The 27,120-nt window shown below is 55.4% G+C and overlaps 1 protein-coding gene across 2 annotated transcripts; it reads left to right on the top strand.

Annotated features, from left to right (window-relative positions):
* On the top strand, window positions 1–25,649 carry ONECUT3 (one cut homeobox 3). 2 transcript variants are annotated; one of them, XM_064174894.1, is made up of 3 exons: window positions 1–20; window positions 205–1,118; window positions 25,320–25,649. In XM_064174894.1, exons 2-3 carry the CDS (start codon window positions 218–220, stop codon window positions 25,610–25,612), a joined length of 1,194 nt encoding a protein of 397 aa, XP_064030964.1. In that variant the 5' UTR covers window positions 1–20; window positions 205–217; the 3' UTR covers window positions 25,613–25,649. The 2 variants fall into 2 exon arrangements, with proteins under 2 accessions (XP_064030964.1, XP_064030962.1); XM_064174892.1 differs by lacking the exon at window positions 1–20 and having other exon boundaries at window positions 89–1,118.
* Window positions 25,650–27,120: the final 1,471 nt, after the last annotated feature.

Below are 27,120 nucleotides of genomic sequence, written 5' to 3'. Positions count from 1 at the left end.
GGAGGAGGAGGAGGCGGCGGCGGGGGGGGGGTGGGGGAGGAAGGCAGCCAGCGAACGGGCGAGACAGCGGCAGAGCCCGGCGGCCACCATGGAGCTGGCGATGGAGAACCTGGGCAGCCTTCACGGAGTCCCGCACTCGCAGCCCGCCGAGCTGCTGAGCCCAGCTCACAGCCGCCAAAGCTCCCACCGCAACCTGGTGCCGCACGGGCGGCCCGCCATGGTGTCGGGCATGGCCTCCATCCTGGAGGGGGGGGATTACCGCGCCGAGCACAGCCTGGCCGCCCCGCTGCACCCCGCCATGAGCATGTCCTGCGAGTCCCCCTCCGGCATGAGCCTCAGCAGTACCTACACTACGCTGACCCCCCTCCAGCACCTGCCGCCCATCTCCACCGTCTCGGAGAAGTTCCACCACCCGCACCACCACCACCACCACCACCACCCGCACCAGCGCTTGGCCGGCAACGTGAGCGGCAGCTTCACCCTCATGCGCGACGAGAGGAGCCTGGCCTCCATGGGCAACCTCTACAGCCACTACCCGAAGGACATGCCAGCGATGGGGCAGCCCCTCTCTCCTCTGCCCAACGGGCTGGGCACTCTGCACAACGCCCAGCAGCCGCTGGCTCCCTATGGTCCCGGCGGCCACTTGCCCAACGAGAAGATGCTGTCGCCCAACGGCTTCGACTCACACGCCGCGATGCTGTCCCGGGGCGAGGAGCACCTGGCACGGGGGTTGGCAGCACCCAGCTCGGCCATGATGACCCCGCTCAATGGGATGCACCCGCACGGCCACCCCCACGCCCAGCCCGGCGGGTCCCTCCTGGGCGAACGGGAGCGTCAGGCCTCGGCCACCGGTTCCCAGCCCGGTGGCTCCGGGCAGGTGGAGGAGATCAACACTAAGGAGGTGGCTCAGAGGATCACGGCCGAGCTGAAGCGCTACAGCATCCCCCAGGCCATCTTCGCCCAGAGGATCTTGTGCCGCTCCCAAGGGACCCTGTCGGACCTGCTGCGGAACCCCAAGCCCTGGAGTAAGCTCAAGTCCGGACGGGAGACTTTCCGCAGGATGTGGAAGTGGTTGCAGGAGCCGGAATTTCAGAGGATGTCTGCTCTCAGGCTGGCAGGTAGGACACGGCCCGGGCTGCCGCGGCCACCAGCCCCACACCTCCGGGTGGCTGGGGGAGTGGGGGGTGCCGAGACTCGTGGGTAGCTCTCACTGGGATGCCGTGACTGAGCCGGGTGTCACCGAGGCGGTTTGGAGCTCAAAGCTTCCTTCCTCCAACGAGAAAGGGAAGGAAATTTTACGAAGCCAGATTGTCTTTAAGATGAATTACATGTCAGGAGAATCCTTTTTAAGGCGAATTATTGTTAAGGCGATTTAAGGCTATTTAGACTTAAGGTGAATTATATTTAAGGTGAATTATACTTAAAGCGAATTATGTTTAAGGCGAATCATATTGAAAACGATTTATATTTAAGGTGAATTATAGCGAATTGGTTTTAAGTTGAATTGTATTGAAGGTGAATGATATTTAAGGCGAACCCCTCTCTCTGGGCCTGCTTCTGCTACCGGGTAATGCAGGATGCGAGGTACCGGTAGCCTCTCGTCTGACCGCCTCTCATCCCGGTCCCTCTCTCCAAACCGTCTCCATCTCCCTCCGGCAGTCCCCGCTCACGCTCCGTGGGTGCGGGCTGAGCCGCGGCCCGCTCATGGAGCTCCTTGGTAGTGAGTTTGGCCCCGCCGCCTTGTACCAGAGCCGCGCTCCCGGGGAATCCCCGGAACCGTCCTTCTCCGGGAGCCTTGCTGTGGAGGCGGGGGTCGGGTAGGCAGCTCTGGGGCTGCCCTTCCCTTCCTCCTAGGCACCGGCTGCCCTCGGGGGAAAAAAAGCGGCATCCCCATTTCCGCCGTGCTCCAGATTCCCGGTCCGGGTTGGGACTGACTGGTGCCCCGGGGGGTCTCATTCGGCCTCAGACCGGCACTTTGCAGAAGGTTTGCTGGAGAAATGAGGGACCAAGGGCTGGTAGAGGGGTCAGCCTGGCATTCCCCCTAGCACCCCCGTGACATCCGGAGCCGCTCCCGTCTCTCCTTCCCCTGGCTCCTTCGTGCCGGGGTTACGCGGGCCCAATCTGTAGGAGAAAAAAAATCACACTCGTGTATCATTAATACTATTATTAATTATTATTTTTAAAATAGAAATAGGAGCTGGCGGTGCGGCCAGGCAGAGGCCGAGGAGCGCGGCCGGGAGTCTGCTGTTATTTATGGAGGGGAGCCGCGTTCATATGTATTTAGTGTAATTCAGTTGCTCTTTAATTAGGGCAGGGTAGTGGCATCTTTTAGTTCCAGTCGATGCCCTATTGAAAAGCAGTTAATAGGATGCAAATTGTTCCCGGCTTTACAAGGTTCTGGTAAATAAAGATTTAAACACTGCCGCGACCGCCCGGTTAATACCCCCGTTGATGGAGCAGCGGGTGCCTGCTTCCCGACTCTCCAAAACCTGACGTCGGAATCGGGACGGGGATGATAAAAAACCCACGACTTAGGTTTTGGGAGGGAATTTCCGAGGGTTCCTACCCTAGATGGGGGCCTCTGCCCGCCGGTCCTGCCCGGTTCAGTGCCCGCTGCTACCGCTCTGCTCCTCCCCCCACCTCGGGGACATTTATTATCTCTTAAAATGAGGTTTGTTTTATTTTTCTTTAGTTTAAAAAATATTTATTTTTCATCATTTCCCTTAATTTTTATTTGTTGTAAACGCCTTTATTTTTCCTTTTATTTATTTTCATTTTCGTTCTGCAGCACCGCCTTTCCCTCGGCCCCGGGGGCTCCTCGGAGGCATTATTTACGGAAATTCACCCCCACTCCCAAATTTCCTGGGGACAAGGCTGAATTCTTTGCCCTTCGCAAAGATAGGGGGAAAAAACCAAACATCACAAATACACCAAATCAACCCACCCGCCGTGAATCCGCCCTCGCTGAGCCCCAGCTTCCCACGCATGACTGTAGCGGAGGTGGACAAGGCAACTTTCCCCATCCCGTCCTCTTTGTTCCGGGCTCTCGGCCCCGCTGCCGCCCGGCTGGCACACGCAGTTCGTTTCGTTTCTCCCGCCACGTCCTCCTCGCGGGCCTGGGCGTGGGGCAGGTTGAACCCCCCCCCCCCACCACCTCCCCGGTGAAGCCCCCGCTGCCCTGAGAAGTGGAGTTCTAATTGGGGGGGGGGGGGGGTGTGGGGGTGTGTGAATGTCCTGCCTGGCCTCCCCTATCGATGCAGCAGAATCCCCTTAGCCCCAATCCAGATCAGATCGAGCCTGTTCGTCCTTCCTGGCCGCCCCGGGCTGGGGGGAACTGGAGGGACCTGGAGGGCTGCGACCCATCTCCTGGGAAGCAGGGAAGGGATTCGTCTCCCGCCTGGGAGGTGAGCGGCCCTTTTCCTTCCCAGGGTGAGGGAAAACACGAGTGTTAGATGCGGGGCACGGCCGGGACGAGGGCTGGTCCTGACCCTAGTTCCGATCCGCATCCTGGTCCTGACTGATTTTCCTTCGAGTCCTGGTCCCGGTGCCGGCTGCAGGATCCCATCGGATGGATCAGCCCAAGTCAGTAAATCGTGGATCGATAAACACGCTGGGCCCCTATAAATGGCAATTGCCGCTTTTCTCCTCTTTCCACTCCAGTTCCCCCCCGTCCGCAGATGAACCATTAATTAATTATTCAACCGAGACCCCAGCAGGGCCGAGCCCTCGAGGGGGAGAAGGCTGCAGCCCCCTCCAGCCCGGGGCTCCCTCCGGCTCCGCAAAAATAAGGGAGTCCCGCGAGGGAACATCTGGGCAGCAGCTGGCTGGATCCGTCCCCTCGGGCCGCTCATCTCTGCGACTGCTGTCACGGCCGCAGCCCCCCTGGCTCCAAATGCGGCTCTACAAACTTCGTGACCCGCCTCGAGGCCTGACAAGGCTCATGGGTGTCGGGGAGCAGCCACAGTGGCATGTCTGGGGCGTCTTTTCACGGTGGAACGGGAATCCAAGCACCTCTCCGGCCACCCCTCTCCCTCGGTGTCCCTGGGGGTAGATCGGCTGCGTTCTCGTAACATCGTGTGGGAAGTGGGTGCTGACACCTCGCGTGTCCGCGGAGGGCAGTGGGTATTTGCCCAGCCTTGCCCATCCCTGGGTGCTCTTCCTCCATGAATGTTCCTGTGGGTGCTTTCCCACCCTATCAGAGCGGCCCCGACAGTGAGTCCTGCTCCCCATCGCGACGTTATCCCGACACTCAGGACTAGGAAATTCGCTCGTGATGATTTCTTAGCAGGACGACAGCATCTCTGTGTCCCCCTGGTGACACGACAGCTACTTGTGGTCCCTCACTCCACTCTGGGCTCGGCTGACTCATTTTCCCGTGTTTTGGTTTCCCCCCTCCCTAGACTCCTGCCCATGCTGAAACCTTCCCGCAGGTGTGGCGCGCTGGGGACAAGGCCGACCCAGGAAAGCCCCAGGAGCAGCTGAGGCCCGAGTGGGGTCCGCGGAAACCAGGCCGGGAAGGACCCGCGACTACGGCTGAGACCGCACTCCCCGATGCCTCCACTTTCTTCTTCTGCTTTTGCACTTTTTCTTCCCTTTCCTTCTCTCATATTTCGTGTTCTTTCTCCTTCAGCCTTCTCATCTCGTTTTTTCCTTGTCCTTTAAAAAAAATTGTGTGTTTATTTTCGTTTTACTTTTTCTGTTTAATTTATTTTCGGTTTTTTTTCCTTTCCTTTCCTTTCCTTTCCTTTCCTTTCCTTTCCTTTCCTTTCCTTTCCTTTCCTTTCCTTTCCTTTCCTTTCCTTTCCTTTCCTTTCCTTTCCTTTCCCTTTCCCTTTCCCTTTCCCTTTCCCTTTCCCTTTCCCTTTCCCTTTCCCTTTCCCTTTCCCTTTCCCTTTCCTTTTTCTTTCCCTTTTCTTTCCTCTTTTACCTTTTCTCCCAAGACGTTCTTCCCCGAGCAAATCACCACCTCACCTTCAACCGTTTAAAACTCCTCAAAACTCAATCCCAAACCCCCAAACCTCAAAACTGCCAACGCTGGGCCGAGGCAACCAAGGGAGGTTTTTGCGGCTGTAATAATTAACGTCGCTAATTAACAGCGAGACTAACGCGCATAAATCGCCACAACCAGGGACAAAACTGCTCTGCTTTAAAAATCAGGACAGATTTCCCCCCCCCCCCCCCCCCCCATGAATTCTGTTTCGATTTCAGCCTCTTTCAAACGACTTTGGCCCAGTGACGGCTCTTACCTGCCCGAACCGCGGGTACTGGAAGAATCCCGGTCCCGTGCACCGGCCGCGGCTTTTGCCTTGGGAAAGTGGCGGAAAGGCGCGGAAGGTTTTGCCGCTCTCGATCTGCGGCCGCGGGGCAGGTTGGTAGCATCGGGACAGAATTATTCGAATTCACTGCCACAAAAAGGGGCAAAAGCAGATTTCGGGGATATGGAAACCCAGAGCTGCCTGGACTCGGGAGAGACGCCCGAGGGGAAAAATCCACGGAGGGGGAAAGGAGGGACACTCGTCTTCATCGTGGAGAGAAATAGAGCGAAGGAAAGAAAAATGGCTTGAGTTTTTTTGGTGGTGGTGGGTTTCGTTTGTTTGGGTTTTCTTCCCCCTTGATTTCTTGGGATTTGGTTTGATTCGGTTTGCTTTTCCTTAGATTATTTTTTCACTTTATTATTTTTTCTTCCCCCTCCCCCCTTTTTTTTAATTTTTCATTTTTCTTTTATTTTTCTTTATTTTTCTTTTTTAAAAATTATTTTTCTTTTTCCTTCTTTTTCCTTTTCCTTTTCTTTTTCCCTCTTAATTTCAATATTTTTAATTTAATAATTTAATTTTTTCTTTTCTTCTTTATTTTCCTTCTTATTTTTTCTTTGTCTCCTTTTTTTCTTGCATAATTATTAATTCATTTCGTAGATATTTGTTTCCCCACAACTTTCCCCGCCTTCCGCCTGGAGCAGACGCCGCCTGTCTCTCTCCGCAACCCGCGGACCGCCCCGCGCCCTTATCGGCCCTGCTCCGCCCGCGGCTGTTGTTCTGTTTGCTCCTAATCTGTGCCTCGAAGGGGCCAATAAACCTCTCGCCGGTTAAATATTAAATCAAGGGTTTTCTGCCCTCCCCAGCAGGAAGCAAACGCCCCTCTCTGAGTCTCCGGGTACGACCCACCCGTGTCCGCGCGTCCTGCTCCCATCCTATCTTTGGGCTTGTTCTCCCCCGCCATGTGCAGGTCCTTTTCCCCCCATGTCCATAGGATTCTGCTCTCTCCGTGTCTGCAGGATCCTAATCCACGTCTACGGATCCTGCTCGCACCTTGCCCATGGGTCTTTCTCGTTCACTGTCCATGCATTCTGTGCCCCCGTGTCCATGGGTCCTGCTGCTTCACCTCTTGCTACTTCACGTCCTGCTCCTGCTCTTTCTGCAGGTCCTGCTCCCCCCGTGTCCACGAGTCCTGCTCCTCCTGCGTCCGTGGGACCTGTTTGCCCCTTGTCTATGGATTCTTCTCCTATAGTGTCCTCAGGGTTTACACCCACCACGTCCATGGAGTTCTGCTCCTCCACATCCCCCTTTGGAGCTCATCTTCTCCCTGACAGGCATAACCCAACCTAGCCCCAAAGCAGGGCCAAGGCCTGGGACCTTTCTTGTAATTTTTAGGTGCAGTTTTGGATGTCTTTCCTTCTTTTTATCTTTCTTTTTCTTTTCCTTTTTATTTTTCTTTTTCTCTTTTCTTTTTCTTTTTCCTTTTTCTTTTTCTTTTTCTTTTTCTTTTTCTTTTTCTTTTTCTTTTTCTTTTTCTTTTTCTTTTTCTTTTTCTTTTTCTTTTTCTTTTTCTTTTTCTTTTTCTTTTTCTTTTTCTTTTTCTTTTTCTTTTTCTTTTTCTTTTTCTTTTTCTTTTTCTTTTTCCTTTCCTTTTCCTTTTCCTTTTTCATTTAATTTTTCCTTTTAATTTTTCTTTTTCCTTTTTCTTGGCATTTATTTTTCCTTTTTTACCATTTTTCCTTTTCAAGCCCTTTTTCCTTTTTATTGATTTTTTTTTTGGGGGGGGGATGGGGTTACAATGTGGAGGTAATATTTTGTTCTTTCCCTCCATCGTGTCAATGGCCACTGAAACCAGGAGGGAGAGATAACAGAGAAGAGAAAACTCTCAGAGTGACCTTTGAATCAATTTGAAAAACCTCATTTAACTGATAAGTCTTGAAAGGCCCAGAACTAATTTGAAAATACATCTATTAAAATCTCATTGCTGCTGCCCAGGAGCTGCCGGGAAGGGTGTGCGTGGCAGCTTCCCAGGGTCGGGAGAGCTGGGAGAGCAGGTTTAAGCTCTGCTCAACAAAGAGAATGTGGAGCTGATGTGACTTAAACCAGAACGTTGAAAGCGAAGGGCTTCTGCTCCTGCGGCGGGTGGGGAAAGAGGAGATTTACAGCAGCTTTCCGGCCGTAACCGGGTGCAGAGTCTGGGAGTGCAGACAGAATATTGGATTTTTTCTTTCCTCCAGAAAACAAATCCAATATTTTCTCCTTCTGCTCGGATGTGGTTGCAGGGCTGGGGAGCCTGCGCCCCTGGGAGAGAGGGTGGCTGTGGGGGAGGCTCTGACTCTGCTCCCAATGCAGGGTTTTGTGCTCCTCCATGACTTCCTCAGGGATGAAAGACAGAATCAGGGACAAACCTGGTGTCTGCCACGGTGGAGGGCTGGTGACAGGAGGAGAAGGCAGAGGCAGGACCCAGGAACCTGCTTTCCTGCCCTCCATGGAATATCCCACCTCACTTGCTCCAGCTTCCCTGCAGCATCTCCCGCCTGTGGAGGAACCAAAAATGCCCCATGGAAGCCTCCCAGGTGCATGGCTCTCCTCACCTGAAGCCTTTGCATGGCTGGGTGGTGATGACTACACCACTAGAAAAAAAAGGACAAATGAAAATCACTGCACCAGTGCCTGGCTGGGCAAAGCTTGAGCTTGGCAGCTCCGTGGGGACCTGGAGACCTCCTGCTCCAGCCCTTGGGGTGCAGTGTGGGGCTTAGGTGCCCTAGGATGTGCTGTGTTCTGTGGGAATTGTCACCTCCCCAGCTGTGGACCTGCCAGCTCCCAGCACCTTCTTGGCTGCAGGGGAAGAGCTTCCCTTCCTTTGCAGCCTGATTCCTTCAGGACACTTGGCAAGGCTTGGACAGAGGGAACTCAGAAGCCAGGATATGGATGTTGGCATCAGGTAGCTTTGATTAGCCTTCACCACACATCTATGCACCCAGGCTCTGCCTCAGCTCTCTTCTCAGAGCTGGGATGCACAAATCCTGATGTTCAGCATTGAGCTGAGGCTTTAGTCAACTTAGAATTTGTCCCATCAACCTAGGATATGTTGGATCAGTGTGAGATCAATGTGTCCCAACTTGGGAGATGCCTCTCAGCCTGGAATGGATGAATTCTATCAACCTCAGATGCATCCCACCAGCCTAGGATATGTCCCATCAACCTGGGATGTGTCTACCCAATCCAGAATGTGTCACATCAATCTGGACTATGTGAGATCACCTTGGAGTTTAGCTTACCAACCTGGTGTATGTCCCACCAACCTGGGATCTGTCCCACCAACCTGGGATGGATGCATCCAACCCAGGACATGCACTTGGCCATTGCCCTCCTCCTGCACGGCACCAATAGCGGCACAGAGGGGCTGAGGTCAGCCCTGGGCTTTAAAATTTGCCCCAAAAGGGAAGTGGGAGGCAAAAATTGTCTCCTCCAGGCCCATCTGTGCTCAGCCAGAAGTGATGCTGGGCAGGTGGAACGGGAGCAAGGCAGGAGCGCGCCGGGGCTGGCAAGCAGCCGGCAGCAGCTTTTGGCAGCCTTCATCCCATTTATTGCTGGCTCCGCGCAGGTCAGCAGCCCTCGAGCTTGCTGATTAAGGGGAAACTCCAAATCTCCTCCGTGATTGATATGATGGCTTGGAATGAGGCTGGGACAACAGAGAGTGTCTCCAGAAAGGCTCAAAGCAAGGTGGGGTTGGACAAGCCAAACAGATGATGGATTGTGAAAACATTGGGGCTGGGTAAACCACCAGGAAGCAGCTCCCCCCCACCGCTGGAGGCTCTGGCTCTGGGAGGAGGGAGCAGGTCTGGGAGTTAAATTGATATTACAATGGAGAGCCATTTGCATGGATAAAAGAGAATCTCAGAGACTGACCTGAATGTCCTCCACTGAACATCTTTATGTTCCATTAGGGATCTGTGGGGATGCTCTGGGTGCTGGAAGGGTGGGGGGAGGAATAGGGGGTGGGGGTGTCTGCAGTGTGAGTGAAGTGATCCAGAAAGTATCTAAAGGGAGTTTGAAGGAGTTGAAGTCGTCCAGCAGCTGGTGAGGTTACAACATGGACAGGGCAATGCTTTGAAAGAAGAAAAGTGGGCTGGGAGGTGCCACGTGGTAAGAGGAGGTTAATCCACCTACACCCATGTGCAGCCACCTACACCCACGTGTGTACCTACCTACAGCCTATCTGCACTTATGAACATCCACCTACACCCACGTGTACCCCCCTGTACTCACATACATCCACCTACACTCATGTACACCCACCTACACTCATATACAGCCACCTACACCCTTGTGCACCCTACCTACAGTCATCTACACCTTCTTACACCCATCTACACCCACCTACACCTTCCCACACCCACCTACAACCATATGCACTCACCCACACAGGTGTACATCCACCTAAGCCCTCCTAAACACACCTGCATCCGCATACACCCACGCACACCTACTTACACCCACAGACACACCTTCACTCCCACCTACCTCCACGCACAGCCCTGTACATGAGCCTTCCTCACTTTCATCCACCTGCACCCACAATAGGTGGGGAGTGGGCTGAGGTGGTGGGCTGAGATGGGTAGGGCTGCAGTGGGAATGCTCCTGTTGTGTGTCCCCCTCCCATCCTGCTGTGGGTACTGATGTTTTGTCCCCTCCTTTGGGGTCACACTGATCCTTTCCTTCACCTTCTCATTCCTGGGGTTTTACCTCCCGGTTCTGCACCACAGGACCTGGTTGCACCAACCAAACTGTGCCCTGGAGGACTTGGTACCACCATTAGCTGGGTTTGGGGAGTTGCGGGGGTGTAATTTGCTGCCTGGCTTCCAAATCGGGGAGTGGCAGATGCCACCAGCACCGCCCTGCGTCGGACAATGTCCCCATTGGGAGAACTGGACCCGCCGCCCTGCCCCAGTGCTGTGCGTCTGTGCTCCTCCTTCTTCCTCTTTCTGTTCCCAAACCCAAGGTACAGGAATCACCCAGCAGGACTGACCCCTTCGGGGTGTGGGAAACCTCACTGCTCCTGGCAGGAGCCACCACGCAGCCAAAGGGACAAGAGCTGTGACTCAGCAGTGGGCTGACAGGTTCAGCATCCACAAATCCTCCCCGTGCCTCAGTTTCCCCGCAGATAAGAGTGTGTGTGTGGGGATGACAGTGCTTGTGCCACTCATCTGAAGGCACCAGCGCTGGGTTATTAAAGCTGAGGGGCTCGGTGACGCCACGTCAAGGGCCAAACCTTTGAGCTGGATGATGAGCTCCTGAGAGCGATGGCCTCTTGCAGAGTCAGGCAACCCTGGGCTGATAAAGAGCAGGTAATGAGCAAACTCTCTCCATTAGGGATAAAATTGCAAATGCATCAGGAGCTGCTGACGGGCGATAGCATCAGGGACTGACAGAGACATCAGCGGCTCGGCTCGGCGCAGCCGCTGGCAGAGGCAGCTCCCAGCACGGAGCACCGATACCGGGGAGTGCGGCGGCACACGGCGGCGACATCAGGGCCTGCCAGTAGCATCCCAGCCCTTCCCGTTTCACCGGGATCTGTCCCTAGTCTTTCTTCCCCTCCCCCCCCCCCCCCCCCCCCCCCCCGCCTTTCGAGGGTCCTTTGTTTGCCCCAGAGCCAGCCCCTATCTGGATGGTTTGCACCCCGGGACGAGAATGGCTCTATGCTGGCTTTGCTCAGTGGCTGAACTAACATCCAGCCCAGTCTGGCTCAAATGTGATGCTCAAAAATCTGATGAGGTTGATGCTGGAGTGGCTTCGGTTTCCATAGGCCCCACGACATTGAGGGGGGTCCTTTTCCCATGGCATCTGCCTCCCAACTCACCAGGAATGAGGAGGAGGAGGGTGGTATGATGGCACTGCACTGCCATGCTTCGGAGCCACCCAGGGGGACCCACCTCAGTGGGACCCACAGCTTTAACAAGTGGCCTCTGGAAACGGATTGATGGATCACAGCTGCCTTTGGTTCTCTTGGGGGACTGAATTTCAGGATTTTGATGACATTTCTCATGCAGAAGGCAGTGAGATTTGATACTACCTTGATATTCCCAATGGAGCTCCTCTATCTGGGGGACTCCTTTTGGATCCCCAAAACCCCTCACCCACCTGCCCCCTCACAGAGGAGCAGGACCAGGCTGGATTTAGGACACTGGATTTGCTTGGTGCTCGGACCTGTGGCTGTGCTGTGGCTGCTTTCAACTCGGGGACCAGGGGGTCAGAAATGGGGTGAATAGAGAGGAGGCAAAGTTGGAGTGAAGGGTGAGGGTGTCATCAGGGACTCTGTGTGCCAAGGGAAAAAAGGGATTGAAACACAAGTCATCCAGATCAGGGCATTTATTCAAAGTAAGGCTGATTTCAAACCAGATGGCTTGTCCTGGAGAGACCTGAAAGCATCTCCCCAAAACTGAAACAGCATTTTCCACCTCAGGTTGATGATTCCTAGCCCCAGACTGATGATTCCCAGCCCTAAATAGCAATTTCCAGCTCCAGATTAATGATTCTCTGCCTCAAATTTATCATTCCCAGCCCCAGTCTGGTGATTCTCAGACACTCTTGTCTTCAACACCTCCAGGATACACACACCACCACCCCCCAGCCCCGAATTATTTGCTCTGGATTTTGGCTGGGGTGGGGTGCAGTTGCCATATGGTGGATGCCAAGCTGGAGGAGGATGAGCCCCGCTTTCCACAGCAGAAGATGCAGGCAGAGCCTGGGGAGTGTGAGAGGCATTACAGCATTTTAGCTTCTCCTAGACAAGTGACGTGGGGGAGACATTTGGTGACTTCTGGGGCTCAGACGCCCCCTCAGGCTCATTTTCCTGGTGTGGATGGAGGGTTTATGCTGCCTTGGGATGATGGCTCCATCCCAGACAGCTCTTCTCACCCATCGCTTTGAAGGTGCTGGGGAGTGCTGGCGGTGGGAAGCGGTGAAGCCCACCCCGGGCAGTGTCACCATCACCCAGCAGAGAGCCCTCGGCTGCGTCCTGCCTGGCAGAACCGGGAGAAAGCAGGCAGGAAGGGAAAGCGGAAAACAAAGGAGCTGTGGCTACTGGGCTGGAGTGAGCTGAGATCGACTGGATCCCTGCGCTCCTTCCCTTTTCTTTCTTCTCCTTTTCTTGTTCTCTTTCTTTTCTTCTTTCCTTCCTTCTCCTTCTTGTTCCTTTCTATTTGTTTTCTTCTCCGCCTTTTAAATTTTTATTTATCTTTTCCTTCTTATTTACTCCCTTTTTTCTTTTCATCTTGCTCTTCTCCCTTTCCACTTCCATTTCCTCCTCTTCACCTTTTTCTTCTCTTTTCCCTTTTCCTATTTGTTCTCTTTTTTCTCTCTCTTTCACTTTTTTTCTCTTTCTTCTGTCTCTGTTTCCTTCCCTTCCACATTTTCTTCTTCTTTCACTTTTTTCTCCTTCTTTCCTTTTTTTCTTTCTTTCAGTCTTTCTGTCTTTTAAATTTTCCCCCTTTGTCTTCCCTTTTATCTTTTCAGTTTTCTTCTATTTCCCCCGTTTTCTTTCCTTTTTTCCCTTCCTTCCTTCCTTCCTTCCTTCCTTCCTTCCTTCCTTCCTTCCTTCCTTCCTTCCATTTCCCTTTCTTTATAATTTTCCTTTTCCTCTTCCTTTTTCTCTTTTATTGTTTGCCTTTTCTTCTCATTTCCCTATTTTCTTTCTCCTTTCCTTATTTTCTTTCCATTTTTCTTTTTCATTTTCTTTTTCCTCTTCATTTTCCCCTTTTCTCTACTCTTTACCTTCTCAGCCCGTTTCCACCCTTCCCCTTCGGCCCCTTTCCCACCCAGCAACAAAACCTTGCCGAGGGAACCCATTCCCTTTAACCATCCCCCGAAAACACCCCTCACCCCCTTCCGGCTCCAGGCATAATTACGTTCCCACCTTCTAGGAGAAGCTCCCAGGAACGGGAAGCTCCCACCCACTGAACCGCCCAGGGAACAACCCAGCTCTGTCGGGATTAATCCAGGCTCCTGCAGCCCCTTCCCCTTCGCTACTCCCCCCTCAGCTCCCCGCCGGTCACGTACCCACCAGAGTGATGTGCTAGCAATATCCAACACGCAGTTAAAGCCACTCGTGGGAGTTTCAATAGCATCGACCCGCCTGGATCAATGGGCTGCACCAGCCCCACAGTGGGGGAGGCGGGGGGGGAGGAGTAGTGGCAGGAAAAATACCCAGGGCTGTGAAATGGGGGTGGTGGGAGCAGGGAGCTGATTGCAAATCCATCCCATGCTTGCTGTGATTAATTGCTGCTTTACCAAGAGGAACAGCTCTGCGTGGGGGTCATCCTTAAAGGTAACGCTGGGGCGGGGCAGGGGAAGTTTCTCTGTTGTGGTCAAAAGGGGTGAGGCAAAAGCAGTACCACCAGCCCCCTCGCCCCCACTCCTACCCCCCTCCCCCCCACCCCCCCAGCAGGATGGGGCTGGAGAGAGGCAGGGAGCAGGACCTGGGGGCCTGCGATGGTGAGCACAGCCCAGACTGGTCATTCCCCTCCCAAATGTTATTCGGGACTTGGGAAGGTTCCTTCCCCAAATCTTATATGGGAGCTGTGAAGGACCCCTCCAGACACCGTTTGGGAGCTGGGAAGGATTCATTCAGTTGTTATTTGAGAGTTGGAACGGACCCTTGTAGATATTGTCTGGGAGCTGTGAAGGACCCTTCCAGACATCATTTGGGAGCTGGGAAGAATCCTTCCAGACGTCATTTAGGAACTGGGAAGGACTCTCCCAGATGTTATCTGGGAGCTGGGAAAGACCATCCCCAGTTGTTCTGGAGCATCCTTGTCTGCTTTGCAGTCATGAAGGATGAAGCATCCTAGCAAGCTGGGATCACTGGTGTCCCAGCAGTGGGATCTCATTATGGACTATCTCCTGGCCCAGCTGCCAGCCTGGGGATGGCCTGAAGCTCAGTCACCCAGCAGTGTCTATGTTTTCGATTGCTACTCACCTTAAAACCTCTCCTGTGCCCAGGCAACCCCTCCATCCCATGAGAGCATCCAACTCGATTTGTGTGTTCACTCCTGGTTCTCGGGGGTCTCTGTCCCTGTCCTGCCCCCCCTGGAGGTGCCCTGTTTGAATTAAAACATCATCCATCGTGGCAGCGGCAGCGCGTAATCCCTGGCAGATCAGCGCAATTACTGCGGGAAGCACCCTGGGAGCTGCGCTAATAAGGGCCGCGTCGGGGGAGCTGCCACTGCCTTAGTGCGGCCGCACGCAGCTGGGGGGCAGCGGGGCCCTGGGAAGGGGCTGCGGAGGTTGGGTGGGGTGGAAACGGGCAGGGGGTGATGGCCTGGGGGGTTGTTTGTGGGGCAGCAATGGGTCTGTGTATGGAGTAGTAAAGGGGCAGTGGTGGGATTTGGGGGGGCTGTGTGTGGGGCAATGGGGCCATGACGGGACTGTGTGTGGGATGGCAATGGGGCAGTGGTGAGGCAGTGACGGGACAGTGACGGGATCATGCCACTGTGTGGGGTGTGTGGTGGGGCTGCATGTCAGGTAGTGGTGAGGCAGTGTGTGGGGACGTGGTGAGGCAGCATGGGGCAACGTGGGGCAGCAGTGGGTCACTGATGGGGCCATGATGGGGCAGCGATGGGGTTGACGATAGAGTAGCAACGCGACAGCAGTGGGACAGCCTGTGTGGTAGTGGTTGGACGTTCTAAGAGGCAGATGTGAGGCAGTGGTGAAGTAGCGATGAGGCAGCGCGTGGGGCAGCGATGGGGCAGCATGTGGGGTAGCCGCGGGGCAGTGATGGGGCAGGCGAAGGGTTCCTCCTCCGCAGCCGGGCCGGGCGTGACTTTGCAGCTGCTCCCGGAGCTGCCTGGCCGCGTCCCCCGTTTCGGCACACCTTGGTCCGCTCCACTCGCGCAGTGAGGGGGGCTGGAAGAGGCTATGGCGCCGAGACAGGGGGGGCAGCGGCCGCAAAGCGCCGTTGGGTAGCAATAGCGGCGGGGCGAGCAGTAACATTGCCACCGTCCCGGGGGGAATGCGCCCGTGCGTCCGCAGGGGGGCGCCAGCGAGGTGGGGAGAGACCATGGTGTACGCGGGGCTGGGGGGAACAAAGCGGTCCCCAGTGGTGGCAGGGGGCGGCTCGGAACGGGTCAGCGGTGGCAGCTCCTGACCAGCGACATCAGCCACAGCAGCCTGGCCGGGATCACAGTGTCCAAGGAGGGTTGGAAGCTCTTCAGAGAAGGAAACTCCACAACCTCTCCGAGCAGCCTGCTCCAGCACACTCATACCAAACAAGCTTCTCCTGGCTTCCAGTTCATGCCCACTGCCCCTTGTGCTGTCACTGGGCATCACTGCTTGGCTCATCCTCTTGCCCTCTACCCTTTAGCTCTTGCTGAGCACTGAGCAGACCCCCTCTGCTTGTCTCCAAGCTCAACAGCCTCAGGCCTCTCAGCCTTTACTCCTTGGATCACCTTCCCACACCCCTGAGCAGCCTCCAGCTTGCTCAGGGCAGCAGAATGGGTACCAAACCCCCGAGCTGCTGTAGAGTCACAAAACTGTTTTGATCAGAAGAGACCTCTGAGATTATCCAGCCCAACCACTAACCCAGCACCCCTAGGTCACCACAAAACCACACTGCTCAGCACCACAGCCCCATGGCTTTGAAACCTCTGCAGGGGTGGTGGCTCCATCCTGGGCAACCTGGACCAGGGCTTAACAGCCCTTTGGGGAAAGAAATTGTCTCTCGTGTCCAGCCTAAACCTCTCCTGATGCATCTGTTTCATCCTGTTTCATCTTGCCCTGTAGTTTGTTTTGTTTCTTGGGAGAAGAGACAGACTCCTCCTAGCTCCAGCCTCCTTTCAGGAAGTTGTTATCCCTAGACCCTTCCTCAGTGAGCAGCCACCATCCTGGGCACATGCCACCAGTGTCCTGCCAGGTGTGAACCGACATGAACTGGGCTATGCTTGGAGCTAGCCTGTGGCACCCAGGCTGAATGCTGCCTTGGAGCACTGGGGCCTTGTCGTGGGGTCTGCCAAGGGGAGATAGATCCTTCTGCTCCTTTCCTAAGGAGCGAGGACATAGCTCCACAGCTGTGTGGGTCACAGCAATGTCATTTGCCTCAGATCCCTGAGGCAGATTCATTGATTCTCCCAGACCCTGTGCCATGATCTGAACCCCAGACTCTGTTTTCCCCCCAGTTCTGCAGCTGGGGCTCTTGTGCCTAAGCTGAGTGTGGACAAGTGTTGCTGACTCCAAGAAAACTTGTTCTGGGAGTCAGAGGGTTTCCAGCCATCCTCCCCGCCCCCGTCCCCATGCCATCCTCTCTCCCAGAAGGTGACAACCATCCCCTGCTGCTGCCATCCCTCGAGGCGCTGCTGGCTCCTGCCTGCCGTTGCCTGACTCCACCACTTCATTAGCACCAATTTGGTCTCATCACACTAAGTGGCCATGACTAGGGAGAAGAGTGAGGAGAATGGAGCAGCTGGGAGGACTCTGAGAACACCACTGCCCAGCCCTGCCTCACCCCAGGCAGGTGGGCAGGTCCTGGGCTGTGCTGGCAGTGTGGGCACTGAGCAGCTCCTCAGTGATCTCCACTGGGACAAGGAGCAGCAGCTAAACACGGCCCTAAAAATACCCCAAACTTAGAAAATGAGGAAATGGGAAAAACAGGGGAAACTTTGCCAGCAGGTGAGATGACAGAGCTGGGGGGTTAGAACTGGGCACCAGGTCTGCTTTTATGAAAAGCTCCGATGAGAAATCAAACCTCTGCAGAAAGGAAAAGCTTTGGACCACAGAGACACCTTTTAAAGTCGTTTGAAACTGTTTCTGTGTCCAGGAGGAGTCTGATGCAGCTGGCTCAGCCCAGGGCTGGCTCTGGTGGGGTTGACAGAAGCTGACCTGAAAAGAACCTGAATAAACCCAGAATAAGTGTGGAGGGATGAGCCAAGCTCACCTGCAGCCACCACAGCTGCTTTGTGTCCCTTCATGCACCACGGAAAAGCAGGCAGAGCTTGAGAAGAGGCAAAATGAGGTCGCACAGGGCTGCTGTTGTTTGGGTGGCTCTGAGAGTCTCCTCCAGCCTTTTTCAGCTGAACCCCCTTTCAGGAGGCACCATCACAGCCCCAGCAGAACTCTGAGGGCTTCTGATTTCACAGACTGCAACAGCTTGGAAGGTGCTCTCAAAATTCATCTTCTCCACCCCCCTGCAAGCAGTAGGAACAGCTCCAACCGCAGCAGGCTGCACAGGGATACAAGTCTGACTTTGAACGTCCCCAGGGGTGGGGACTCAACCACACCTGTGTCAGTCTCTGCCCAACCTCCCTGTGCACAACTCCCTCCTGATGCCCAGTCTAATTCTGCCCTGCTCCAGCTCCAAACCATTGCCCTCGACCTGTCCCTTCAGGCCCTTCTGAGCAGTCCTTCCCCAGGCCCTTGCAGATACTGAGCTGCAGCTCTGAGCTCTCCCTGGAGCCTTCTCTTCTCCAGGCTGCACAGCCCCAACTCTGCCAGCCTGTGCCCACAGCAGAGCTTCTCCAGCCCTCTGAGCATCTTCATCATCTTCATTTCATTCCAGTCTTTTCCTTCCACCTGCCAACACACTCCACAAGCTCCCGGGCCCAGGGAGGGAAGGGGTTGGGGTGGTCGGTGCGGGCGGCTGGTGACACCTCCCAGCCCTGCCTCGGGTCGATCCGGGGCCGCTCGCCGGAGCCGCTCCCCGAAGCCCTGCGTCGGGGAGGGGAGCGGCAGGGGGGGTGAGAGCTTTGTCTCGGCTCATCTCCTCATTTGCAGCCTTCAGAGGAGATTTAATTTGCTGGGCTCGGGGAAGCTGCTCACCCAGCGGCGTGCTGCCTGCATACCAATGGTCAGGGGCTCTCCCAGGGCCTGGGGACTCATCCTCTGGCAGCTCCCAGGGACACCGCAGGGATGCCTGTGCCTCCAAGTGGCCTTAGGACACAGGAGCTCTGGCTGGACCGCGGGTCTCTGACCCAGCAAGACCATGAGGCTGCTGATGGCTCACAGCTTCTCTTCACATCTCTCAGGCTTTGGGATGTGATTTTCCCAGCCTGTGGGTCTCCAGAGTGGGGCTGGTCTTATTGTAACAGAGAATCATAGAATCATGGAATGAGTTGGTTTGGAAGGGGCCTTAAAGGTCATCCAGTTCCAACCCCCTGACATGGGCAGGAGCACCTCCCACCAGCCCACTTGCTCAAGGCCTCATCCAGCCTGGCTTTGAACACCTCCAGGCAGGAGGCAGCCACAACCTTCCTGGGCAACCTGTGCTAGTGTCTCCCCACCCTTCCTGGCAAGAATTTCTTCCTCATCTGTAGTCTCAGTGTGCCCTCCTCAAGCTTCAGCCCATTCCCTCTCATCCTATCACTACGAGCCTTTGTAAATCATGGAATTGTTTGAGCTGCAAAAGCCCTCCATGACCATCCAGTCCAACCGGCAACTCAACCCCACCACGGCCACTAAACCGTGTCCACAGGTGCCATGGCCACACCCTTCTGGGTCACCTCCAGGGACAGTCTCTCTCTGGCCATCTATATCATGGTTCAAAGATGTTGGGTGCTGCAGGACCACGGTGGTCAAAGTCGCCCCAGGCGTGGGAGCCCAGAAGGTTGCTTCTGCCTGTGTGCTGCTAGGGGCTCCCAGGGCTGCAGGGCAGCTCTTGCAGGGATGCACAGCACAGAGCCATTGTGCTGCATCCCCTTTGCCTCTGTTCCTTCATTTTCAGAATCAAATGGGGGTTCTAGTCCCCTACCCCCAAAAAGAAGGAGGGAAAAAAGGAAGTTGAGGGTTGCTTTTTGAGCTCTCTTCCTTCCTGTGTTGCACACTGCTGCCTCTCCTGTCAGCACTGAGTCCTTCCCAGCTGGAGAAGACTCAAATTTCCACTGGGGAATCTTATTTTTGATTTATTATATCCTATGTTTCCTACATTCTGATCTGTTTGCAATGTGAAAAGTCAAACAAACCTCCCACAGGTGCCCCAGCCCTGAGCACCCTGCCTGGCCCTGCTGTGGTGGAGCGAAGTATTTCTGGTTTGCAGAGGAAGCCTCCTGATCCCTGGTCCAGACTCTGGCTCAGCTCTGGGGGAGCAGATGCCATGAGAGCTCTGAGACTCTGCTCTGCTGTGGGAGGTGCTGTGCTCTTCCCAGTCTGCTCAGAGCTATTGGCTAGAGGATGGAGGCAGAGTCTGGCCCAGTAACAGCCACAGCACTTCCTACACTCAGCTCTCCCTTCTCTGTGAAAGAGGTTGAGATCTGTCCGCCCCTTCAAGGAGAAACTGAGGGGCTAGACATGGAGAGCTTTGCTCAGGGCTTGTGTTAGAGTGAGAGGGAACAGGTTGAAGCTTGGGGAGAGATTGAGAGTGGAGATGAGGAAGAAATTCTTGCCATTGAGGGCGGGGAGAGACTGGAATAGGCTGCCCAGGGAGGCTATGGCTGCCCCCTGCCTGGAATTGTTCAAGGCCGGGTTGGGTAAGGCCTTGAGCAAAGTGGGCTAGTGGAGGTGTTGGGTTGGAACGGGACTACCTTTAAGCACTCTTCCAACCCAAACCGTTCTATGAGTGCCCACTCCTACACCAAGAAAACTCTGTCCTTGGCCAACTGCATCCAGATCCCCCCTCTGCATCCCTTCCTCCCACCTCCCTTACAGCCCCTAAATGCTCCTCGATCCCTCCACACCGCTGTGAGCCGCATTGACAGAGAGAAAAAGGAGCCAAGTGGGTGGTTTGGGGTTGTTTTTATCGCACTCACCTTCCCGAGGCCGGCTCCGAAAGCCGCCGGCTGCCTTTTGTGATTTCAACAAATCACCAGCACTTAAGCAAAGTGGGCAGAAAATTGCAGGTTGTGTTGCAAGCGACTGGAGAGGGAGAGGAGGCTGAGGCTGAGCAAAGAGAGGTCTGCGGCTCTGGCAGAGGGAGCTGGGGCTGGCGGGCAGCGGGAGCCTGCCAGAGCCATCGGGTATTAGTTAAACGCTTGGCGGAGTTCAAGCTGCGCGGAGTAATCGCAGCCCCAGAGCAGCAGCCGCTTGATTGTCTCGCTGATGGCCCCTTTAGAAGTGATTTGGGAGGTGTTTTGCTTTCAGCTGGTCAAGGTTGAGTCAAGGAAAATGCACTTCCTCGCTGGCACCCGGCTCTCGGGGGTAGAAGCCCTCCGCAGAAGTCCTCGGTGGAGTGGGTGAGGTGTCTCTGCTGGCAGAGGTCTTTCCTCCTGCTTTTCCTCTCCTCCAGAGACCTTCTCATCTAGTTCCTGCATTTTCCCCACAGCCAGGTCAGCTGCCTGAGGGATGGAGTGCACCAAGAAGAGTGAAGCCAGCAGGTCAAGGGAGGTTTTCTTCCCTCCTCTACTCTGTGCTGGCGAGACCACATCTGGAGTAACCGGTCCAGTTCTGGGCTCCCCAGTTCAAGAGAGACAGGGAACTACTGGAGAGAGTCCAGTGGAGGCTATGAGGACAATGAAGGAACCTCTGTGTGATGAGGAAAGGCTGAGACACCCGGGACTGGTTAGCCTGGAGTGGAGATCTTATTAGAAGGGGCCAGTCTCATTTCAGTGGTGCCCAGGGACAGGACAAGGGGCACTGAACACAAACTGGAACCCAGGAGGCTCCACCTCAACATGAGGAGAAACTCCTCTGGAGTGAGGGTGCTGGAACCCTTGAGCAGGCTGCCCAGAGAGGCTGTGGAGTTTCCTTCTCTAAGAGCTCCCAAACCCATCTGGATGTGTTCCTGGGTGACTTAGAATCATAGAATCAACCAGGTTGGAAGAGACCTCCAAGATCATCCAGTCCAACCTATCACCCAGCCCTAGCCAGTCAACTAGACCATGGCACTAAGTGCCTCATCCAGTCTTTTCTTGAAGACCTCCAGGGACGGTGCCTCCACCACTTCCCTGGGCAGCCCATTCCAATGGGAAATCAGTCTCTCTGTGAAGAACTTCCTCCTAACATCCAGCCTAGACCCAACCTGGCACAACTTGAGACTGTGTCCCCTTGTTCTATTGCTGGTTGCCTGGGAGAGGAGGCCACCCCCCACCTGGCTACAATGTCCCTTCAGGTAGTTGTAGACAGTAATAAGATCACCCCTGAGCCTCCTCTTCTCCAGGGAATGCCCTGGATGATCCTGTTCTGTCAAGGGGGTTGGACTTGATCATCTTTGGCAGTCCCTTCCTACCACTCTATGATTTCCTCCTTGTCACTACACACTGGCTGCTTTCATCCAAGCCTGGCTGAGCTGTGGAGGCTTTAGCCGCTGTGAAATGAGCTGAGGAGAGTGGAGAGAGATCTCCATTACGTGTGAGCTCAACCCCTTACTGGCCATCAGTGCATTGGTACTGCTCGGAGGGGACCTCAATCCTTCACTGTTGGTTCTGGTACTGCCAGGGTCTCCTGTGCACCAGGAGGAGCAAGGAGCAGGGCAGGGCAGAGAGTAAATCCTGTGCTGTGGGCGTTTTCTGGGGACATAATGTGGAGGCAAGGTGGAAGCCACATTCCCTACCCCACAGACTGCAGCTGGATCCAGAGACCCTGGAGGATGTGCCTGAAGGACAAGGATGTTCTCAGTGGTCTGCTCAGTGGCCCCCAGTGACAGCACACAAGGTAATGGCCTAAACCTGAACACAGAGGTCCCATCTAAACATGAGGAGCAACTTCTGTACTGTGATGGTAGCAGGGCCATGGAACAGACTACTCAGAGAGGTTGTGGAGTCTCCTTCTCTGGAGACTTTCAAGGGCAACCTGGATGTGTTCCTGTGTGAGCTACCCTGGGTGATCCTGCTGTGGCAGGGGGGTTGGACTGGATGATCTCCAGAGGTCCCTTTAGCCCCCAGCATTTAGTGATTCTGTGGTGAGTCCCTTTGGAGTTTGAGGTTTGTACAAGGATGTTGAAGCACAGAGAATCTCCCCATCCTGGGTGGGTTTGGAGTTGTGCCCCTAGCTGATCCCTGTCCCTGGTTCCTACCACTTGCAAGAACATGGGGATGTGGGGATGGCCACCTCCAGCCTGCTTGGGAAAGCAGGGCCTGGGGGATGTGGGCTAGGGAAGAGCTCCTGTGCTGGGGTTTGATGGCCACCACAAACAGAGCTGAGCAGCGTCACGATCGATCCCTGCGCCGAGGAGCTGTAATTAGATTGGGCTGGGCAGGGGGGGAGGGGGGGGGGAGGGGGAGGAGGGAAGGGGGGCTTGGGCTGTGTCAGCAGAAAAATAAATTAATAAATAAACAAATGAGCACAGGAAATGGGGAGGCCAAAAATAACAGGGGTGTGGAGCTGGTGTCACCTCTGCTTCAGCAGCCCTTGGCACTGGGTTAAGTACTGGGTCTAGTTCTGGTGCCCCTAGCACAAGGAGGACCTGGAACTGCTGGAGAGGGTCCAGAGGATGCCACAAAGATGATCAGAGGCTGGAGAAGCTCTGCTGTGGGCACAGGCTGGCAGAGTTGGGGCTGTGCAGCCTGCAGAAGAGAAGGCTCCAGGGAGAGCTCAGAGAAGCCTTCCAGTAGCTGAAGAGGCTCCAGGAGAGCTGGAGAGGGACTTTGGACAAGGGCTGGGAGTGGCCGAATGAGGGACAATGGCTGTGAGCTGGGAGAAGGGAGAGTGAAAGTGGAGAGGAGGAGGAAATTGTTGAGAGTGGGGAGGGGAAGAGACTGGCACAGGTTGCTCAGGGAGGCTGTGGCTGCCTCCTGACTGGAGGTGTCCAAGTCCAGGCTGGATGAGGCCTTGAGCAGCCTGTGCTGGTGGGAGGTGTCCCTGCCCGTGGCAGAGGCTGGCACTGGATGATTCTGAAGGTCCATTCTGACCCAACCCATTCTGTGATTCTAAAGGCTGCATCCCAGCTTGGCCAGCAAGACCCTGATGGTCAGAGTTGGTCTGGGAGCCTTGGGCTGAGCAGTTTGTAGTAATTACTCCTAAGAATGTCTGGGGAGGTGGGAACAAGAGGTTGGAATGCTGAGGGTGGCTGTTGAGTGCTGCTGGTGGGAATGGGGACCGGCAGGCAGAAGAGCAAGAGGCCAGCTGGGGTCCCAGTGGATGGCTGGGCTGGCAGCAGGGTCAGCATGGCACCGGCGTGCCCCACAGGGCGTGGATGGGGTGACACAGCCCTGCACGTGTGAGCACCTACACAGCCCTGCACACACCTGTGTGTACCTACACAGCCCTGCACGTGTGAGCACCTACACAGCCCTGCACACACCTGTGTGTACCTACACAGCCCTGCACGTATGAGCACCTACACAGCCCTGCACACACCTGTGTGTACCTACACAGCCCTTCACATGTGAGTGCCTGCACAGCCCTGCACACACCTGTGTGTCCCTACACAGCCCTGCACACACCTGTGTGTGTCTGTTGTGTGTCAGGTGGACAGAAGCAGGATCAGTTCCCCCTTGCAGAGCCAAAGTCGTGCTCATGGTGTGTGTGTGAGGTGCCCACCAGTGCCATCAGCATGCAGCTGGAGCCAAGCATGCTGGGGGGACACTGGAAGGGGACACAGCAGGCAGGGGGGGGTCTGGCAGAGCTGCTCCAAGTGTGTGCACAGGGTGTGGGAGTGACCTGTTGTGGTGGTTGGTTTCGGGGGGACGCTGGGGACTGGGTGGGGGCTGCTGGTTTGGGTTTTCTGTAGATTCATGTCTGGAACAGAAGTCAACTTCTCCATAAAGGCTTTGTCTGTTCTTTTTGCAAGCATCTGATGCTCCTAGGGTAGGTTTCCACTAAACCATTCTCTGCTGGCTCTTTGAGTAAGGTACCCAACCCCCGCCCCGGGACAGGGTCCCTCACGGCTCAGACTGTCCCTAAGGATGGTGGCTTTGCAGCCAAACCTGCCTAGGGTGGGAGAAGGGGAGGAGGGGAAGGATCTCCACACCCCCAGGGCTGCCTGATTTTGCCTGAGTGTGGTGGATCATGGCAAGCTTGAGGCCTCCTGCCCCCTGCTCCAGCAGGGTTAGGGTTATTTATCCAGTACCTTCAGCCTTGCCTCTCTGGTCACTGGGCTTCGTCATCCCTGCTTTGAGGTGGATGTGGAGCAGCAACCGCCACCAACTTCAGTTGCTCCCTAATGTTTCAGAGGAATATCACAGCAAAGGGCTCCTTTGCTCAGCCCTTCCACCAGCAGGGAGCTGCAGCTAAAATCCAGCTGTTTGTCAAAGGTTCCTGCTCACCTCCCTCCCTCTCTCTGTGTTTGCAGCCAAATCTGGAGGGGAGGATTTTGATCTGGTGCTGGCTCAGCCTGCCGCACCTGCCCAAGGATCCAGTAGCAAAGGCATGCAGGAGAGGTGGAATTTTCTGGAGCTTCAGGTAGCTCAGGGTGTTCTCCAGCCTCCAGAGGCAAGAAAATCCTTTCCCAGAGCAGGTGGAACCATGAATGGTCCTTCCAGGCTGTCTGCTGTGAGATGTGGAGTCACCGGCCCTGGGGCACTTCAAGGCAAGGTTGGACGTGGCACTTGGTGCCATGGTCTAGCCTTGAGCTCTGTGGTAAAGGGTTGGACTTGATGATCTGTGAGGTCTCTTCCAACCCTGATGATACTATGAAACCCATTCCCTTGTCCTGTCATACTATGTGGTGGCTGCAGTCTGACCTTTCTACAGCATCCCTGTCCCGGACTCCTCCCTGAGTTTTGAGGGATTCAGTGGCCAAGAGACACAGGTTCCTTGAGTCCTCCAGGGAGATCCACAGAGGGGACGAGGAGGTGAGGGCAACCAGACCAGAGCCAGTGAGAGAGGGAGGCTGATGGATGACCCCCAAAAGTAAAGGGTGGAGCAAGTCCCATGGTCAGTGGTCAGGCTGTGGGAGCAGAGCCAGCCCAGGAGTTTCCTCAGTCTCTAGTCCCAAGGTCAAGTGGAGATGCTGAGACTTGGATTTCTCCTGGGCACCTGAGGAGGTGATGAGCTTCCCATATTCCTGTTCTGAGAACCTGTTTTGCCCTCAGCTCAGGAAGCAGAAGGAGGAAGAGGAGGGAGGCAGCTTAGGCAGTGATGGGCTACAAGCCAGCAGCTTTGCTGGAGGGAAGGGCCTGGCTTTTGGGAGGCAGCCTGGCAACCTGCGAGCGGGGCCAGGGCAGTGAGCAGCGGCTGATGTCCCTCCCCTCTCTTCTGACCACGCAGCTTGCAAGCGCAAGGAACAGGAGCAGCAGAAGGACAGGAGCCTGCAGCCCAAGAAGCAGCGTCTGGTCTTCACGGACCTGCAGCGCCGCACCCTGATCGCCATCTTCAAGGAGAACAAGCGTCCCTCCAAGGAGATGCAGATGACCATCTCGCAGCAGCTGGGCCTGGAGCTCAACACCGTCAGCAACTTCTTCATGAACGCCCGCCGGCGGTGCATGAACCGCTGGCAGGAGGAGCCAGGCGCCAACCCCGGGGTCCCCTCCTCTTCTACGAGCACTTTCTCCAAAGCATGATGCCCTCCCCCCTACCCCGTCCCCCCCTGCCCCTTCCCAGACCTCCTCCTCCTGACAAAGCCAGCCCTGGACTCACACTTATGTCCCAGGATGGGTGCTTTTGGATGCTGTGGGTCCACCCTCAGCCAGGTGTTACATCTGGATGTGGACCTCGTGCCACATCCTTCTGCTGCGTCCTCCTGGCGCATGGAGCAGGGGAAGGATTTGCCACCAAGTCAGCTCTGGCCCTGGGAGGAAAGCCCTGCAGAGCAAGGCATGATTCTGGGTGGAGTGAAAGGGTGAGGTGCTGTCTGGAAGCATGCTTGGGCTTTGGGGACCATAGAACCTTGTCTTCACATGCCCACCAGGGTCTCTGGGGAAAGGGGCACCCCCTGACCCACCACCGACCTCGATCTCTGCCACAGTCACCCTTACAGCTCCCACGTTGGAGGGGTAAAGGTGAGTGAGACACAAGAGGTGGAGTCATGGGCTGGGCTGTGGCACAACCCCATGGAAGCAGGGCCAAATCTTCTAGGCTTCCAAAGGCAGGTGAGGAGGGAAAACACTCCCCTGGAGGGTGGCCAAGGCCCCTGCCAGGTCTCTGCCTGCTGAAATGTTTTGCCCGCAGCAAGGTGCAGTGAGGTTCCCGGGGCAGCCAGACCTCTGCCCTGACACTGGGGCACTCCTCTGCCCTGATGGCTTTGGAAGCCTGGTTGAGATCATTCCCTTAGCCCCATTCACCTCCATGGGTCCCTTCCTCCAACCCCTTTCACCTCAAACACCCCCAAGAGCACCGCCCCATGCAGTCCCCCAGCTCCACACACACACTCACCCCAACCCACAAGAGCACCTGTCCCTGGATCCCTCCCGGAGGAACTCCATGGCACAGGAACCTCCTCACTGTGGCCTCCACGCACCCGAGCATCCCCCAGCGCCGTGGCCAGACCAGGGACCACGGCTGCAGCGCGTTGCCTGGCGCCCAAACAGGTCAAAGAAGCACATTTTAGCTACAGAATTCGGGTATTAAAAACACAGGAATTGTTTTGGAGAAGGAGATGGGAGGAGAGACTTGGAGCGAAGGATCTGAGCCTTCCTAGCGACCGCCTCCAGCGCGGGAGCTCTGCTTCATGTCGCAGTTGAGGACCAGATGCAGGCAAAGCAGATTTGTTGGCTTTGTGTCTTGCCCCATCCAGCCCTCGGCACGCACTATTGCCCCCTGCCCCCTTCCCATATTCCCCCACATCTTTTTTTCACTTCTGTTACCAAAGAGATGACAAAACCAAAAAGAAAAACCAAACTCAGCAGGGGAAGGATTCCCTCTGGGACCCGAGGTCGGCGTACGGAGGGCAAGGCAGCATCCAAGGGGTCTGGCGGTGAAATCCAGCCCTGGGTGTAAGAAAGCAGGGGGAGGAAAAACCCAAGCCCCTCCCTGACGACATGGAAAGAGACAGAAAACCAACCCAAACACCACGGAACACCAACAGAAAAACCACAGCAACCCAAGGTCCACCCCCGGAGACGCCAGAATT

This window comes from Pogoniulus pusillus, chromosome 41 (assembly GCF_015220805.1).
Source record: "Pogoniulus pusillus isolate bPogPus1 chromosome 41, bPogPus1.pri, whole genome shotgun sequence".
NCBI classification, from domain to species: Eukaryota; Metazoa; Chordata; class Aves; order Piciformes; family Lybiidae; genus Pogoniulus; species Pogoniulus pusillus.
The sequence above is the reverse complement of the archived record's forward strand: the minus strand, read 5'-3'. Positions and strand labels throughout refer to the sequence as shown.